Here is a 16,257-nt window from a genome sequence, read left to right on the forward strand (position 1 = left end):
CCACAGGGTGCAAGGAGCTGATGGCCAAACAACAAGTAAGTGAGGTCCACGAGGTCCCTGTGAGTCGCCCATTCGAGGCCAGCGGACACACCGTCAGCCACGGGTCAGCGAGATGCCACCAGGGGCTGGGAAAGCCTCGGCCCTGGAGGGCCAGCCACCTCTGGGGGACACTGCGTGGAGACTGGGACCCGTCACTGCCCGCCAAGGGTGAGATCAAGCCCGAGCCTCCGACCTGCCAGGCCAGAAGCAGGGGAGGCACCCGTGACCTCCTTGCATCCCCGGGCCCACGATGCCCTCCTGCCCCTGCCCTCCCAGCCGATGCCCGTCCTCGCCCTCAGGCCTGGCCCAGGGCTCCAGGCAGGCTGCGGCCTCGGCCCGGACTGACCGCTGAGCAACCACCTCCTCCGTGGCTCACGTGCTCACGGGCCCACAGATGGCCTGGGCTGGCTGTGTCCAGAGCCGTCCAGGTGCCACGGAGGGCTGGGAGGGGGACGGCCAGGGCAGAGCGGAGAGGGTCTCAGGCCTACCTGTGGCCCCTCCCCGGTACCACTGCATTCCTTATGCCCGACCCACCCCAGCCCCTCTCAGGTGCCCTGTCTCTCTCGGCCATCCGGCTCATCCTGGCCTCTGCCTGGGACACCAACCGACCCCCGCCAGCCCCAGCAGCAGTGAGAAAGCAGGAGGCGCTCTGCATGGCACTGCTCACCCAGGGCCTCCCCCAGGCAGCCCCACCATGCTGATGGAGCCCCGGGGTGCCTCCCAAAGCAATGCGAGTCTGTGCTTCCCAGTGCCTTGGCCATGGGGAGGGGGACAAAGGGCAGTATCTGCCGGCCTCACATCCCAACCAGGGGTGGAGGCCACAGCCCCACAGTAGGGGTCCAGCCAGGGCCAGAAAGCCCATGGGGGCTGAGACAAGGGCAACCCAACTTCACCAGGACCCCTGTGGGCCTGGTGCCCACCATCCTGCCCCCACTAGGTGGGTGGCAGTGCCCACGTTGGTCCCATTCAGGGAGCTGACCTGACCCCACGCCTCCCCTTTGATTCTTTCCGGACAGCCTTGGGGCCATTCCAAAGCCAGAGGCCAGAGCTGCCAAGGATCCAGCTTCCGGGCAGAAGGTGCCAGGCACTGGGATGGGAGCCTGTACCCTGCGGTGGGCTGGGCCTGTGTGTGGGGCTGACCAGCCCCCGCCTCCCCACTCGCCACAGCTGCATCCCCTTTGTGTCTGCACCATGGCCTCATCTCCCCCAGCCCCACCCACTGTTGCTCAGAGCTGATGACCCCACTCTGTCCTGTGCTGAGGCCCTGGCTGGTCTGGGGAGGCCTTGGGCAGGACCAGAGGGATGGGTGACTTGCCAGATTTGAACCAAACCCAGGACCTCAGAGACAGCCTGCCAACCCAGGGAGGCCTCCGGAGGGAGGCGGAGTTCCCTGCAAGGTGGGCAGGTTTCTCAAGCCCTCTGCTGGGGGAGGCACCAGCCTCAGCGCCCCAGGCACTAGGGCAGGCTGAGTCCCTCAGGGCGCTGCCAGGCCAGACTCGTGGGCGGACCGGTGCCACTGAGGATGCTCCGCGGGAGGAAGGGCCTTGCTCGAGGCCCCAGCCAGAGCTCCGACAGCTGGCTGTGTGGCAACCTGGCCCTTGGTCTCCATTTTGGGGGCAGATTTGACTTCTTTGCCTTGGTCCAAGTTTCCCGACACCCCCCGGGGCCTGCTGGGCCTTTCAGAACCAAACTCATACAGTGCAAGTGGGGCCCCGAGTCCCCTCTCAGGGTCACCAGGCTTGGAGACGGGACAATGGTCAGGCTTGTGAGAAGGGGGCTTCCAGACCTGGAGGGAAGTGGCCAGAGGCCCCAGAGGCAAGGCCTCGCCCAGGCACTTGCCCCTGTCCCCATCGGGGCTCCTGGGGTGGGTCTTTCTGGGACTGGAGAAGGGACTAACCACACAGGGGCCTCTGCCTGCCCGCCCCTCACTCAGCCCTGCGTGGCCGGGCCCAGGCCTGCCTGATCAGTGCCTCTTACATAAGCAGCCCGGTGGGGGGCGAGGCTGCGGCTGGGCTCAGCTGCCCTGTCCTCCCCCAGCATCACGAGCTTCCAGTGGGCTGTCCTTGTGCCTTGGGTGGAGGCCAAGCCCAGCCCATAAATAGGGGTCTCCCTGGTGGCTTCTGCTCCTCCGGCCCGTCTCCCTCACTCTGCCTGCACTCCTGCTCAGCTCGGGGAGAATGGCCACTCAGAGCACTCTGTGGACGGGGCTGGTCCTGCTGGGGGTCCTGGGGGCCCTGCAGATCCCTACCCAGGCCCAGGTCTCCCTGCAGCCCAACTTCCAAGAGGAGAAGGTGAGGGGCTCTTTGCCTGGTCCCCAAGGCGAGACAGTGCCCTGTGGGACGGGATGCTCTCTGGAGCCCAGTTGTCTTCAGGGGAAGAGGGGAGCTGAACAGAAGGAGGGTTGGGCAGACAGGAGGAGGCTGACGGCGAGAGGCCCCTCCCTGGGGCAATTCGCCAACCAGGATATCGGAGCCCGGTATCCCCAACTGGCAGGGAAGCACCTGTGTCCACTTGGCACACGCAGACATGCGGGACACTGCGTGCAGGTCATCCCTGACCCAACGCGGTTAGCCCATTGAGCTCACAACGCCCAGGGGAAACAGGCACATGTTCCACACTGGGGTCCTAGGAGGCACCTCCGTGCGCCAGCGCGCAGACGGGAGCACGGGGTGGCCACAGAAACACGAGAGCGCGCGCACGCGCGTGTACACACACACACACACACACACACACACACACACACACACACACAGCCGGCGGCGCACTCACGCTCGGGGGGCTGCGCGGGAGCACTTCCGAGCGAATCTTCAGCCCCGCGCCCAGCTCCGACCCCTCCGGGGATGGCCTCGGCGCCCCCCGCCGCCAGCTCCACCCGCAGGCGAGGCGGGACTGGGCGGGGGGCGGGGCCGCGAGGCGGGGGCGGGGCAGGGCTGGAGACCCGAGTTGGAGGAAAGGGGCGCCCACCCCCATGGGTCCCAGAGGGTCCTGGCAGACCCGGATGGGGTCGTTCGCTGCAGTTCCTGGGACGCTGGTTCACCGCGGGCCTCGCCTCCAACGCAAGCTGGTTCCTGGAAAAGAAGGCGATGCTGTCCATGTGCAAGTCTGTGGTGGTCCGGGCGGCAGATGGTGGCCTCAACCTCACCTCTACCTTCCTCAGGTGGGCGGTAGGGCTTCTGGGGCCGAGGGCTCCCCACCCACCCCCTGAACACTGACCCCTGACCCCGAGGGTGATCTGCCCACAGAAAAGACCAGTGTGAGACCCGGACTCTGCTGCTGCGTCCTGCAGACCCCCCAGGCTGCTACAGCTACGTCAGTCCCCGTGAGTAGGGCCCCTCCCGGACCCCAGGGTCCAGCCAGGAGTGACACTTGCTGGCTGGGGACTCTGTGCAAACCCCCTACCCAAAAGTGCATGGGATAGGATGATGGCTGCTCCACCGGGGCTAGCCTGGTCTGGATCTGCCCCAGGCTGTTCCTGCCAGGCCCCTCTCTGCTCCATGATGGACTGTCGCCAGAGGTCTGCGGCCCCACCTCTGCTGGCCAGGCGAAGTACACGCAGGCAGCCCCCCAGCGGTCCCCTCACACCTCCCACTGTTCCCTGCCCTGGGACCCCAGCCGGGCCCTCCTCACTCACTGGGAGAGAACCTCTCCTCTTCCCCTTTCGGCTGCGGGCCTTGTGGTTGTACCATGAACTCCTCATTTCCTGAGCCTGCGTGTTTGTTGGCACCCCAGGACTTCTGGTTTGGGGTCACTGGACCCCACAGAGCTGAAGAGCTGTGCAGGCAGGAAGCAGTGGGTGGGCGCCTGCCCTGGTGAGTGGATGGAAAGGCAGCCAGACAGACAGAAGGAGGAGCACACAACAGGCTCACGAAGGGCGCCCCTGCCCCAGCGGAGCTTTGGGGCAGGGTCCCTGGCCGACCGGGGTTGTTTCTTGGGTTCGCAGACTGGGGCAACAACCACGAGGTGTCGGTGGTGGAGACCGATTACGATGTGTACGCACTGCTCTACACTGAGGGTGTTAAAGGCCTGGCCCAGGACTTCCGCATGGCCACCCTCTACAGTATGTGACCCCACGCCAGGCCCACGGTGTGGACTGAGGCCCCATCTGAAAGGGGCGTCTGGGGGCTCCCCAAGCCGCAGGGCGGGGGAAGAGCCAAGATCTCCCCGGATGGAGGCCAGCGGCTTCTCCTCCCACCCCAGGCCGCACCCAGGCCCCGAGTGCCCAGGTAAAGGAGAAATTCAGCACCTTCGCCAAGGCCCAGGGCTTCACAGAGGACAGCATTGTCTTCCTGCCGAAGGCTGGTAAGGGGGCCCTAATCTGACAGGGAGGGGATTAAGGTCAGATTGGAGGCAGACAGACGGTCTCCTGATTCAAGGGAGGCTGAAGGGTGAGGTTCGTCCGGCCAGACCGCCCATTGACCGGTACACGGTCTCCAGAGTGGGGGCATTCTGTCCTCACCGCGTGACCTTGGCCTGCAGCCCCTGGGCCGGGCCCAGAAAGATACTCCTCCAGGAAACCCCCCCTCCCTGGGTTTACCAGGCTCCCACTGTGTGCCAGCCCTGGCTCATCCTCCAGGACACGCAGGCCCCCAGCCTGGTGGGGGGCAGGCACAAGGAACAGAGCCTGCGGAGTGGGGTGCCCGGGGCACACAGAGACACCAACCACCCTGGGCCTCAGTGCCCACAGCCTCCCTGGGGCAGGCAGCCTGCTCTGGCCCAGGTGGGACAGAACCCACTCCTTCTTTGGAGAAGCAAGGCCTAGGACGGGGTGGGAACGTGATGGAGTGGGAGTCAACCAGGGCTGCGGGGGCTGGGAGGGCGGCAGCCCTGGCAGAAAGTGGCCCTGGCCTGGGGCACTGACCACCATCCCCCGGCTCCTTTCTTGGCAGACAAGTGCATGGGGGAGCATGCATAGGTGAGTGTGATCGTGCAGACTGGCTTCACCCAGTGGTGCCCCCAATCACTCACTCAGTCATTCAGCATTCACCCACCAACAGCCACCCACCTGCCAGGAGAGGGTGGTCCCAGGCAGACGGGGGCTGGTGCAAGGAGGAGGAGGCTCCGCTGGGGTTCAGGGAGGTCCCTGGGGGTGGAAGGAGCTGGTGGCTGGGACAGGAAAGGGGTGGGGGAGATGGAGGGGAGATCAGAGGCTGGTGCCCTTCACCCAGAGACATGGTGGGGAGCCCCTGCGGCCTGACACCGGAAGGAGTCTGGGGACCCTGGGGCCGGGAGAGGTGGTGTTTTCTGTCCCACCGACAGGTCCTGCTCTCTTGGCAGGTGACCTCAGCCTCGGCACCTGGCCACCCTGCCCTGATGGCTCTTCCCTCCAATACCCTGAGACACTACCCCGGCTCCTTCCACCGCTGCCTCTGCCCCTCAGCTTCATCCCAGCTCTGAGAATAAACTCCGGAAGCAACTCAGTGGCCTGGCTCCCGCCTGTCTGTCCTTCAGCCCTTACTCCCAGCTGGCTCTGGCCAACTCCCCGGGGAGCCGAGCACCCCCTCTTGCTTTGGGCCTGGGTCTCCCTTCACCTGGGAGGCTGGTTCTAGCTGACACCCACGAGGGGCGGGCAGGGGCCCGCTAACTTTGCTCCCGGTGGGGTGGAGGAGTGGGGCTGGGTCAGCAGCCAGGACAGCTGAGGTCGTGTCCATCCCCACCCCACCCCTCCTGGGGCTCTGATCTCAGCGGGGCCATCCAGCCCCGCCCCCTCAAGCTGCAGCTCAGGCTGGGCTGGCTTGGAGCTGGCGCCTGGTCAGCAGCTAACCCTAGGCAGGGCCCACAGCCTGCCCCCGGCCCCCAGCCAGGAGAGGGGTGAGGCCTCAGGGAGTGTTTGAAGGTGTGGAACTAGTGCACTCAGACTGGCAGGGGTAAGGGCGTGGGGGAGGTAGCTGGAGTGCCTGTGACCCCCAGACTTGGACATGCTGGAGACAGGCCACCCTCACCTCCCCTCTGGCTCTCTGAGATCCCCAAGCCTCTGGCCTGGGCTTCAAGAGCACGCAGCCCTGCCCTCTCGCCAGGCCTCTGGCACCAAAGCTGACCCAGTGCCCCGGGGCGCGGTCTCCCCCCACCAGCCCTGCCCTTGACCTCCTACAATCCCCCAGATTCCCGGATGGAGTGGCCGTTCTCAGGCGCCTGTCCCGGGCCCTCCTGGCTCACAATGTGCAGTGCTCCCTGCAGCCCGCCCACCAGGCCCCCAGCCAGGCTGACTTCAGCCAGGCCCTGCAGATGCACCAGGGGTTGTGAGGCTCAAAGGTGAGGGAGAGTTTCTGGGAAGGCTTCCTGGAAGAAGGGGCCTGGGGTCCTGCTTGAGCTGAGGGCTGGCGGCCACATCTGGCCAGAACTTACCTCCCCTTGCTTTGGGACATCTGGTGGCCCCTCCCTAGGAGGAAACACTGGGGATGGGTGGAGCCAGGTGGAGGGAGCTGGGCCAGCTGCTGCAGGGTGTAACCTGGCCAGGAGCCTATCGCAGTGGGCTCTGTCCCAGGCCAGCAGGCCAGCGCCTCAGGGCACCTTGGGGGCATAAAAGTGCAGTGGGAGAGGCAACCCCAACTCTCCTGCCCTGCTCGGCGCCCGTGCAGTCTAGGAGAGCCATGATGCTGCAGACACTGTTGATGGGCTTGGCCCTTGCCCTGCACGGGGCGTCCCCCAGCCGGGCCCAGGTCCCCATCCAGGCCAACTTCGATGCCAGCCAGGTGTGCCCAGCATCGCCGGTCCGAAGGGCCTGGCGGCCTCGCCCTCCCCAGACCTTCTCTGATCCGAGCTTGACTCAAGTCTGGGGGACAGGGAGAGAGCCCCCATCCATCTGCTCATCCAACTTCAGGCGGGGGTGTGCTGGGTAGGACTGCAGGCCCCAGGGTCGTGCCTGCCACTCCTCAGGCCGCAAGCCGGGTGCGTGGTAGCTGTTCCTCGTTTCCGGGTCAGGGTTGAGGTGGCACAGGGACTGCCCTCAGCTCCCCCCGTAACCCCCCTGCAGTTCCAGGGCACCTGGTACGTGGTTGGGGTGGTGTCCGACGACCAGGGCTTCCTCGACTCCAAGGATAACATGAAGATGCCTGTGGCCTTGGTGACCCTCTTGGCCAACGGCGACCTGCACCTCAAGTTTGGGTACCCCACGTAAGTGACCCATGAGCCTCACTTCACACGGGGCCTTAGATGCGGCCAATGTGAGGCCAGCTGGGAGCCAGCAGGAACCAGAGGTGTCCGGGACACATCAAGGCCTCAAGCCAGGCCCCAGCCGGCACCAGGGGGCAGGGGCCGTTGAAACAGCCGCAGCATCTGGCCTGCTCCCCAAGGGGGCCCGTCTGAGGTGGACGCTCTGCCTGAGACCTGGGTGTGGAGGAACGGTGTCCTTGTGCCTGAGTGTGTGTGTGTGTGTGTGTGTGTGTGTAGGGGGGACCGGGAGACCTCCTAGACGCCACATCCTCTGGCCGTGTCCCCTCACCTGGAAGAAAGCCACAAAGCACCTACGAGTGCTAAGTGTGGATGGGGGGACAAGGGGACCCTGGTGCAGGCGGGACACCGGCCCTCTACACGAGCTGGTTGGCAGCACCTAAGTGGCAGCCGTCTGCACCATGGTCAGGCAGCATCCTCAGGGGGCTCCTGCTCAGGCTGCTGGGGGTCCTCCCTCCCAGGCCAGATGGCAGGTGCCAGAAGACGGAGGAGACCTTGACCAGGGGTGCTGTGGACGGGCAGTTCAGCAATGCGGGTGAGGCGGGGCAGCACAGGGGCCGGGGTGCGCAGCAGGCAGGGCTGGCCGCTGGGGAGGTGGCCTGGGGGGCTTCCTGGCAGCTGGGCTGGCATCCTGTGCAGCCAGCTCAGCAGGCCCTCCCCCCTCAGCCATGGAGCAGGCTGACGTCCGGGTGGTGTCCACCGACTACGAGCACTTTGCTGTGTTGTACTTGGAGACGCAGAAGGGGGGCGCTAGGAACGTCTGGCTGCAGCTCTACGGTGGGTGGCCCCGGGGGAGCAGCCCTGACACCCCCCACACCTCCACCAGGCACAGGCCTCTCCTCCAGGGGCCACGTGTGAGGTCTGGTCTGGAGTGTCACCAGTGTGTACTTCCCAGCAAGTTCTGACTCTGGCAGGTGGAACCACCATCTCCGGTGCCTCCTTGGGACCCTTTCCCACCTAGTCCCTCCTCCTCGCCCCTCCCTCCATCCCCCCCACCCCCGGCCCTGTCCCCTGGCTCACTGGCCCTCCCTGCCCTCAGCCCGGGCCCCAGAGCTGTTTCCTGAAGGTGCCCAGAAGATGCAGCAGCTGGCACCCCAAGTGGGCCTGAACCCGAGCCAGGGTGCCCTGCTGCCCAAGTCAGGTGAGCGACATCCCGAAGCGGCTCAGGGCTGCAGGCGGTGGAAGACCCCAGACCCAGCCTGGGAGGGCCAGGCCCAAGGCTCACTCCACTGAGCCCAGACTCAGCACAGGAGTCCTGGGGCAGCCCTGGCCTGTCTGGGCCTGGGGTGGGGGGTGGGCGGTGCCCCCACAGGGGGTCACAGGAAGAGGGTGTGGCTATTCAGGGGAGGGCCGGGGGCCTCCTCCAGGTGGTTCCTCAGGCCCCACTCTTCTCCACAGACCAGTGTGCGGGCGCCTTCTAGGTGAGTTCCCGGGGGCTGCCTGGACACCCCTCCTAAGACCACAGTGCCTGGCGCCCTGCTGACCCAGGGAGGCCCCTCCTGCCCAGAGGGCTGCGCTATGGGGGTCTTGTGGGCAGGGGTGGGGATTGTCCCATAGAATCAAACTGGGACACGAGCAGCGGTGGGGAGGGACAGAGTGGGGCCCCCTGAGGCTGGGCCCGGGGAGGGCAGGAGGAGGTGAGAGGATGCCGCCCACCCCAACAGGTGCCACTCAGTTTCCAGTGAGGGCTGCAGCCATGGAGTGTGAGCGGGGAGGAGGCCATGATGTCAGCTGCTCCGTGTACCCGACCCTCCTCACAATAAACTCCTCTCCACCCCCACCCTTCCAGCACAATAAACAATACCTCTAAAAGCCAAAGCTGTGCGTTTCTTGGGAGTAAGGGCAGGAATGGGGGGAGGGGCAGAGGAGCCAAGTGGACTGGGGTAGAGGTGCCCCAGGGCCTGCAGCCCCCGGGCCTGGGACCGGCCCTCCCCAAGAGGGACAGTGCAGGTCTCTGGCTCCAACCCCAACTCCCAAGGGCAGCGCTTGCACGACTGGGTCCCGGGGCCAGGCAGGCTCCTCGGGCTGCTGGACAAGGGCCGGCCGGGGCTTCCCTGGGTCCCCTGCAGACCCCGGCCCTGGGACTCCAGTTGCTGTCCTTGCTCCGCAGCACAGACCTCTGCGCAGCCATGGGAGAGCGCGCGGTGCCGGACCGACGCCAAGTGCGCAGCTGGGCTCCAGTGGGGGACAGACCTCTCTGCCTCGCGGGTCCCCCCAAACCCCAACCTGATGGGTGTCGGGGCCACTTCCGTCCGCGGGTGGCCTTCCAGCACCCCTTCTTTCTGACTCCCTCCTGCAAGGCGGAGCTCTGTCCTGCCGTCGTGTCTGTGAGGGAAAAACCGCTGTCCTTTCCCGAAGCCCTGAAGCGCTGGAGGGTAAAATGGCGTCTGTAACGTGACTAGTTCAGAAAGATACACCACCAGGCGACAGCGCGTCGGAACGCTGACCGCCGCTCCATCTGGGTGATGGCTTGTGACGCTAGCACTTCTGCTCTTCAGCCGCTTAGACGTTTTCCATTAAAATACAGCCCTGTCCTGCCAGACACGATCTGGGCCCTTCTGAGTGAAGAGCCCCCACAGCCCGGGAGCCCCGGACAGCCCTTCCACGCCTGCACCCAACGCCTGGGGCCCGCCGCTGCCCCTGCTGCCCAGCCCACCTGTGAGCTCCGGCCTCCCGTGGACACCACCGGGGCGGGGACCTGGCCAGTCTGCCCCTGCCTGCAGCCTGACACCAGTCTGGGCTGACACCCCTCCTATCCTCCCACCTAGACCAGCGTCTGCAGAGAGAGGCTGGTGATAAGTCAGCTGATCTACTGAGTGACGGACCTATCAGTCACTGATTCACTGGTTGTCATTTGGCTTCCATGTAGACCAAGAGAAGAAGGGGTGGAAAGTGCCACGGTGGCAACAGGAGAGATTCAAGGCAGAGAGAGGGGAGACCTGCACAGGCAGTTTCTCCGGCAGGCTCCCAGCCCCCGACATCCCCCACTGACCGTTCCCTCCCAGGTCCCCTGGGAAAGATCAGGAGTGAGGAGACGCAGTTTACACTTCATGACCTCATGGACACCATTCATTCCGAGGGAGGGTCTGTTGGAGGGGCAACCCCCGCAGAGCCCCTGTGGACCCAGGAAGGGTCAACCCCTTGGCACCTGCAGATCAGCCCAGGATCATCTTGTCCTGCACTCCCTGCTCCGGCCACACGAGGGCAGCCCTCAGCCTGTTCTCCACCCTGCAGCCCAGGGATGTGTGTGCAAGGTCAGCTGCTGCCCTCCTCTGCTCACAGCTGACCCAGTGGACCCCATCTCACTGAGAGTAAAGGCCAAAGTCCCTCCGATCGGCCCTCGTCTGATCCCACCACTGTTATTGCAAAGAACCAGGACGTTGGAAAAAAGACTGTCCCAAGCTTAAGCACTCCAGGTCCCTTCAGCCCTCTAACCAGCCTTTCCGATGTCCTCCTAACCCCCACGGACGGGGTTCCAAGGAACTGTAAATGCTCCTCCCAAGCTCTCTCTGTCTCTTTTTTCCCCTAAACCGTCTCTTTTCTTTTTTCCAATCCTCCCTCTTAGTCAGCTCTGATTGGTTATTGATTATTTCCATTGACAATTGGAATAGAAAAGAGTTCTCTATGCACTAAACTGAGGACTGCACCCCAGAAGACACAGATGCAAGAAACACTTGAACTGTGTTCACTGGGCTACAAAGGAAGGGAGGCTTACACAGGTAAAAACTGCAGAGTTATAGAAGTTGTTTGTCAAGAATTAAAATCAGAGCTGGCAAGAAGTAAGGGTGCTTATTAAGCAAGAATTGGTTGGGGCCCAAAATGCATAGTTTCAAGGAGAGACCTTGAGACCATATGGTAACTGGTGACAGATGCTGGCAGATACCATTCTGAGAATGGCTGGTGGTGTCCTTGACTCTCATATAGTTCAGAAAATTCAAGTTCTCAGTGATGTCGGAACTGTCTGAAACCACTTCCACAGTGATCGCCTGGCTGCACCCTGGATACCTGAACCACAGTTTTATATCTTGTCAGAACAATGAGCAAACATCAGACATGAGAGGGGCACATGTCTTCACAGTCTCAGAACAGACAGATCAGCACATGCACAGCAAGGCAGCAGGACCTTGGTATCTGGGAAAGGATTCTCACCTGCGAAGGACATTGGCGTCATTGGACAGGGGAAGGATATTTATCCCTGTCTTCGAAGTGGACATTCTAAACAACCTGGTGATGCTTCCTCCTCCTTTTTCCTCTTTTGGTTAAAGCAGATACACAATCTATGTTTGACATAGACAGGCTGTTCTAGTTAGCATAAAGTTCAAGTCAAATCATGCATAATTCAGAATGACTTCCCCATAATTCAATATGTGAAAATCTTTTTCATCAACTGTATCTTCCCAAAGTGCTTTTTCATTCTTTCAGCTGTGAGTGTGTGCTTGCTGTTCTAAGACACAGACTTCAGATGGGAAATTCCTGAGAGATCTCCCTCCTACTCCTCCTTGTTACTCGAATGTGACCTCAGTAGGTTTCCAGCCCATGCACTTTCCGAACTTCCACGTGGGACACGACACCCAGGAAAGGTCTTTCCTGGCATAGAGAGAGAAAAAGTCACTGAACCCAGGAAAGACATGACTGCTGATCAGCAATGCTTGCAGAGTAAGATCTTGAGCAAAGCAGGGGAAATGTGAAAATTAAGAGACGGAAACCTCATTTAAAATGGAGTCAGGAGGCCAGAAAGGGGAGCTCTCACATCTACTGCTCAGCCTCAATTTCAGACTCAACAGGAAGAAGGTTACTACTTACTACCCAGCAGGAGGAAGGGAGATTTTCTCCCTGCCCGGCAACAGCCCAGCCAACGAGAGACCATCACAGCTCAGCCAGTGAAAAGCCACTACACCTCCAACTCCCAGTTTCCTCCAACAGACTCTTTGTTTAGATCAGCCCTTCCCAACTCCCCTTTCCCCTCTATAAAAGAGTTTCTTCTTTGTTTTCCAGATTTCCTGTGGTTCGCCATAGATCATGTCCTGAATTGAAATTCTTTGCTGTTCCCCAATGAACATTTTGCTGGCAAAATAATTGGGTATGTTATTGTTTTAGGTCAACACATACAAGGTAACATTCACAAGTTCCAGGGATTGGGACTGACATCTTTAGGGGTCATTATGCAGCCTACCGCATTTTACCTAGAAACAATCTCCCAGGTCCTGAGCACGTGCTGAAGGCTGGTGACTCCACGCTGACATCTCTGGACTTGACCCTTCCTCTAGATTAGAGTCTGTGTACACAACAGCGCCATCAGACATACAGCCACATCAGGAGCTCGCATGACGGAGAGTCCCCCATGTCCTCTCCAATCCTGCTTCAGCCCAGTTATCTCAGGGAGGGCATTTCCACTCTCCCTATATGCAGGTGTCATCTGTGACCCCTCCCTCCCCTCCCCCCTAGTATTCTCCCTGACCCCCTGCCCTCCACCCCTGCAGCCCTTGGTCACCTCTCTTCATGGCACTCAACATGCTTTGTACACATAAATCAGAAGTGCCACTCCCCACCCCACTGCTGCTTAAACCCTCCAACGGCTCCCCACTCTGCACTCATTCTTTCATGATATTTATTGCATATCTCTATGTGCCAGGCACTGTTTAAACACTAGGATACAATGGCAAATAAAACAGAAAGAAAGCCCTGTCTTTGAGGACCTCATGGGAGAAATGGGCAATAAACAGGATAAATGTTTATTTAGATGTATTAGTCACCTATTGCTGAAAAACAAATTACCCCGAAAGTCAATGGCTTAAAAAGATAAGCGTGTATTGTTCCCAATTTGTGAAGGCTAGGCGTCTGGTCCTGGGTGCTCTGGGCCCTCTGGCAGAAGATCTCTCATGAGGCTGCAGTCAAGCTACTGCCTGGGGCTGCATTCTTATCAGAAGGCTCAGCTGCAAGGGAGGCAGTGCTCTAGCTCCCTCACTGGTGGTGGCCAGGCCTCGGTCCCGTATCACATGAATGTGGTGGCCAGGCCTCAGTCCCGCATCACATGGATGTGGTGGCCAGGCCTCGGTCCTGCATCACATGGATGTCTCCACGGGGCCGCCTCATGTCATGGTGAGCAATCCCAGAGAAAGAACGAGGTGACAGCCCATCACTTCTGCCATATTCTATTGCCTAGAAGCCAGTTATTCGATCCAGCCCATGCTCGGGGGAGGGATACACAAAGGTGTAAACACAGGAGGCAGACATGTTTGGGGGCCATCTTTGAGGCTGCTGTCACATGTACATGAGAGTGTACTTTATACAGTGACAAGTTGGAAAACAAATAAAAAGAAGAGGAGAGGGGACCTGAGATGCTGATCAGGGCGTTGAAATCATATATAAGGCAATAGCGAAGACTTCCTTGAGAAGGTGATTTTTGAATAAAGGTCTGAATGAAGTGAGTGAGTCTGGAGAAAGGGCGTGCCAGGCAGAGACAACAGCATATGCAAAGGTCCTGGGGGCAGGAGCCTCCTGGGGGTGAGGGGAGAACTGAGGGTTGTGAAATAGGAGAAAGTAGGAGATTAGGCAGGCTGGGCTGCAGGCATATTTGAAATACATTAGCTTAGCTTACAAACCCACCTGCCGCCTCTTTATGGCCACAGTGTGGTCACCCTGGCCTTCTGCAAAGCCCTGAGCATAACTGTTCTGTGTCCGCTGTGGCGCTTCTGTAGTGACTGCCCCCCCCCCCCCCCCCGCCTGGTACACCCTCTCCTGGTGTGCTCCGTCCCTCTCTTCTTCCAGGTCACAGCTCAAACGGCACTTCGCACTACCCGAGAATTTCATGTTTCGCTTGTTCATTTGTCCATCCCATAAGCTCTCACAAGCTTCAGGAGATCAGAGACCTTGTCTGCTGATCACGGTGAGCTCAAGGCCTGGGACAACACGAGGCAGAGACGAGGTGCTGGGTGAACATTGTGGGATGGATGCACGAGTGGCAGAAGCCTTTTAAACCGGTTACCGTAATTCATTCACTTTTGTACTTTGACTTGTTACAGCTGATGTTAGGAAGCTGGTTGCAGAGGCCGGGGGAAGCCGCGGGGACCGCACGGGGGTCAAAGCAGGCTGAGACCTGAGCGGTTAGGGGAACCGGGCACTCAGCGGGGACAGCGGGCATGCAGCGGGGTACGGCCCGAAGAGGCCACCAAGTGGGCGTGGGGCTCAGACGCCCGGACTGCGCTGCGCAGCCCTTGTCACGCGGGAACACAGCTCGGGACTGGCCAGCCCCGGAGCCCCGCCCCGCGCCAGGCCCCGCCCCATCAGCGCAGGCCCCGCCCCATGAGGAGGCCCAGCTAGCCCCGCCCCGCGCAGGCCCCGTGGGAGCCTCTCGGCTCTGTCCCACCTCGCTCCCAAGTCCGCCCACTGGCGCAGGCCCCGCCCCCGCTCCGGAAGGCATCCGCCTGCGCAGGCGCCCTAGGCCCGGAGCCGTGTGCATCGCATCCCTCCGGCCGGCGAAGCGTCATGGTGTCGCCGCCGCCGCTGTCGCCGCCGCTCTGCACGCTGCCGCCCGGCCCTGGGCCCCCGCGCTTCGTGTGCTACTGCGAGGGGGAGGGAAGCGGGGCCGGGGACCGCGGGGCCTTCAACTTCTAGTGAGTAGAGGGGACCGTAGGCCTGTGAGCGGCGCGGGCAGCTCTGCAGGCGGTCCCGCCTGACAGTTCCCCCCGCCTCCACCAGTGTGACAGACGCCGCGGAGCTTTGGAGCACCTGCTTCACGCCGGACAGCCTGGCGGCCCTGGTGGGTAACGGGACTCCTGGGCGGCCGGTAGCCCCCAGCACCCAACACCTGCAGGGCGGACCACCTGTGGGATCGAGGGGGGCAGTCTGGGATTCCCTGGAAGGGTCTGGGCACCCTTCCCATGGCTCTGTAGCTGTGGTCCTAAGATTGGTCACAGGCACATCTGGGTGGGGCAGGTTTGGGGTGTTCCCAGTGGTTCTAGGGTCTCAGGCACCTGGTGACCAGTCCCTGTGTCCTGTAGAAAGCCCGTTTTGGCCTGAGTGCGGCTGAAGACATCACCTCGCGGTTCAGGTGAGCCCCTGAGAAGGGAGGAGGGGTGGGTGGGGAGCGAGTGAGTGTGGCCACAGCACTCAGCCACCCTCCTTTCCCAGGGCGGCCTGTGAGCAGCAAGCTGTGGCTCTCACCCTGCAGGAGGACGGAGCATCCCTGACCCTGTCAGGGGGACCCTCGGTGCTGGGCTTTGACCTCTCCAAGGTGCCGGGCCCAGAGGCAGCCTCCAGGTTGCAGGCACTGACACTGGGCCTGGCAGAGCGTGTGTGCAGCCTGGAGCGGCGGCTGGCAGGTAGGATGGAGGGTGGGCATCTCACACCCTCACTGGGGTCCACCTGCCCGTGCCTCCATTCCGGCTTTTCCCGCAGCTGCTGCGGGGGAGACAGCCACCAGCCCCAGGAAGAGCTCCCGGCCAGCGGGGCCTCAGCTCTTCTTACCAGGTGAGGCCTGTCACCTATGACTTGGGGTGGCACTGTGCTCATTCCTCTGTGGCTCAGTTTCCCCAGAACAAGCCTCAAGCTCCAGAGGAAGGATCTGCCTATATGGAAAAGGGGTTGTGGCCCTGGGATTCTGCTGGACTTAGGTGCTCCCCCTCATCCTGTTTCCCCCCAGACCCGGATCCTCAGAGAAGTGGCCCTGGACCTGGGGTCAAGAGGCGGTGTCCAGGAGAGTCTCTCATCAACCCCGGCTTCAAGAGGTACCCACCCACTCACCCCTCCCTCCTGCGCCGAGTCCAGCCCCAGACCCTGCCCGTCCCTCCACAACCCTATAGTGTCATCCTCTCTTCTCTCTCAGTAAGAAACCAGCTGGTGGTGTAGACTTCGATGACCCCTGAAGGTGCAGCACAAAGTCTGACCCTGCCTGTGAGGGGAGGGGCAGCCTCAAAGACCCTGCCACCTGCACCTGCCCATCCTGCTGCCCAGCAGGAACAAACCTGCTCCTCGAGCCCCTTTTCCATCAAATAAACATCTTCCTCTGGCAGAAGTCATGGCCATGCTCTGGCTCCTGGGGGCTGGCTCCAG

The 16,257-nt window shown here is 61.8% G+C and overlaps 3 protein-coding genes across 4 annotated transcripts; all 3 read left to right on the forward strand.

The window, feature by feature from the left end:
- Positions 1-2,201: 2,201 nt before the first annotated feature.
- On the forward strand, positions 2,202-5,456 carry PTGDS (prostaglandin D2 synthase). The gene is made up of 7 exons (XM_011000034.3): positions 2,202-2,330; positions 3,057-3,196; positions 3,282-3,358; positions 3,980-4,096; positions 4,237-4,338; positions 4,926-4,951; positions 5,314-5,456. Exons 1-6 carry the CDS (start codon positions 2,217-2,219, stop codon positions 4,949-4,951), a joined length of 576 nt encoding a protein of 191 aa, XP_010998336.1. The 5' UTR covers positions 2,202-2,216; the 3' UTR covers positions 5,314-5,456.
- A 1,170-nt stretch (positions 5,457-6,626) lies between these two features.
- On the forward strand, positions 6,627-9,040 carry LCNL1 (lipocalin like 1). The gene is made up of 7 exons (XM_011000031.3): positions 6,627-6,728; positions 6,791-7,149; positions 7,668-7,741; positions 7,873-7,983; positions 8,246-8,347; positions 8,605-8,627; positions 8,871-9,040. Exons 1-6 carry the CDS (start codon positions 6,627-6,629, stop codon positions 8,625-8,627), a joined length of 771 nt encoding a protein of 256 aa, XP_010998333.2. The 3' UTR covers positions 8,871-9,040.
- A 5,598-nt stretch (positions 9,041-14,638) lies between these two features.
- On the forward strand, positions 14,639-16,219 carry PAXX (PAXX non-homologous end joining factor). 2 transcript variants are annotated; one of them, XM_031451000.2, is made up of 7 exons: positions 14,641-14,819; positions 14,905-14,965; positions 15,207-15,256; positions 15,337-15,527; positions 15,604-15,675; positions 15,848-15,932; positions 16,031-16,219. In XM_031451000.2, the coding sequence occupies exons 1-7, from the start codon at positions 14,692-14,694 to the stop codon at positions 16,068-16,070; spliced, it is 627 nt and encodes a 208-aa protein (XP_031306860.1). In that variant the 5' UTR covers positions 14,641-14,691; the 3' UTR covers positions 16,071-16,219. The 2 variants fall into 2 exon arrangements, with proteins under 2 accessions (XP_031306861.1, XP_031306860.1); XM_031451001.2 differs by lacking the exon at positions 15,207-15,256 and having other exon boundaries at positions 14,639-14,819; positions 15,377-15,527.
- Positions 16,220-16,257: the final 38 nt, after the last annotated feature.

Source organism: Camelus dromedarius, chromosome 10 (assembly GCF_036321535.1).
Source record: "Camelus dromedarius isolate mCamDro1 chromosome 10, mCamDro1.pat, whole genome shotgun sequence".
Classification (NCBI taxonomy): Eukaryota; Metazoa; Chordata; class Mammalia; order Artiodactyla; family Camelidae; genus Camelus; species Camelus dromedarius.

Bases quoted from the DNA above. Each gene is read 5' to 3' on its own strand.
- PTGDS (XM_011000034.3), top strand. From the start codon at position 2,217: ATGGCCACTCAGAGCACTCTGTGGACGGGGCTGGTCCTGCTGGGGGTC. The intron at 2,331-3,056 runs GTGAGGGGCTCT...CGTTCGCTGCAG, and splicing joins CCAACTTCCAAGAGGAGAAG to TTCCTGGGACGCTGGTTCAC. The intron at 4,097-4,236 runs GTATGTGACCCC...CTCCCACCCCAG, and splicing joins CCGCATGGCCACCCTCTACA to GCCGCACCCAGGCCCCGAGT.
- LCNL1 (XM_011000031.3), top strand. From the start codon at position 6,627: ATGATGCTGCAGACACTGTTGATGGGCTTGGCCCTTGCCCTGCACGGG. The intron at 6,729-6,790 runs GTGTGCCCAGCA...GACCTTCTCTGA, and splicing joins CCAACTTCGATGCCAGCCAG to TCCGAGCTTGACTCAAGTCT. The intron at 7,150-7,667 runs GTAAGTGACCCA...CCTCCCTCCCAG, and splicing joins CTCAAGTTTGGGTACCCCAC to GCCAGATGGCAGGTGCCAGA.
- PAXX (XM_031451000.2), top strand. From the start codon at position 14,692: ATGGTGTCGCCGCCGCCGCTGTCGCCGCCGCTCTGCACGCTGCCGCCC. The intron at 14,966-15,206 runs GTGGGTAACGGG...TGTGTCCTGTAG, and splicing joins CGGACAGCCTGGCGGCCCTG to AAAGCCCGTTTTGGCCTGAG. The intron at 15,528-15,603 runs GTAGGATGGAGG...CTTTTCCCGCAG, and splicing joins CCTGGAGCGGCGGCTGGCAG to CTGCTGCGGGGGAGACAGCC.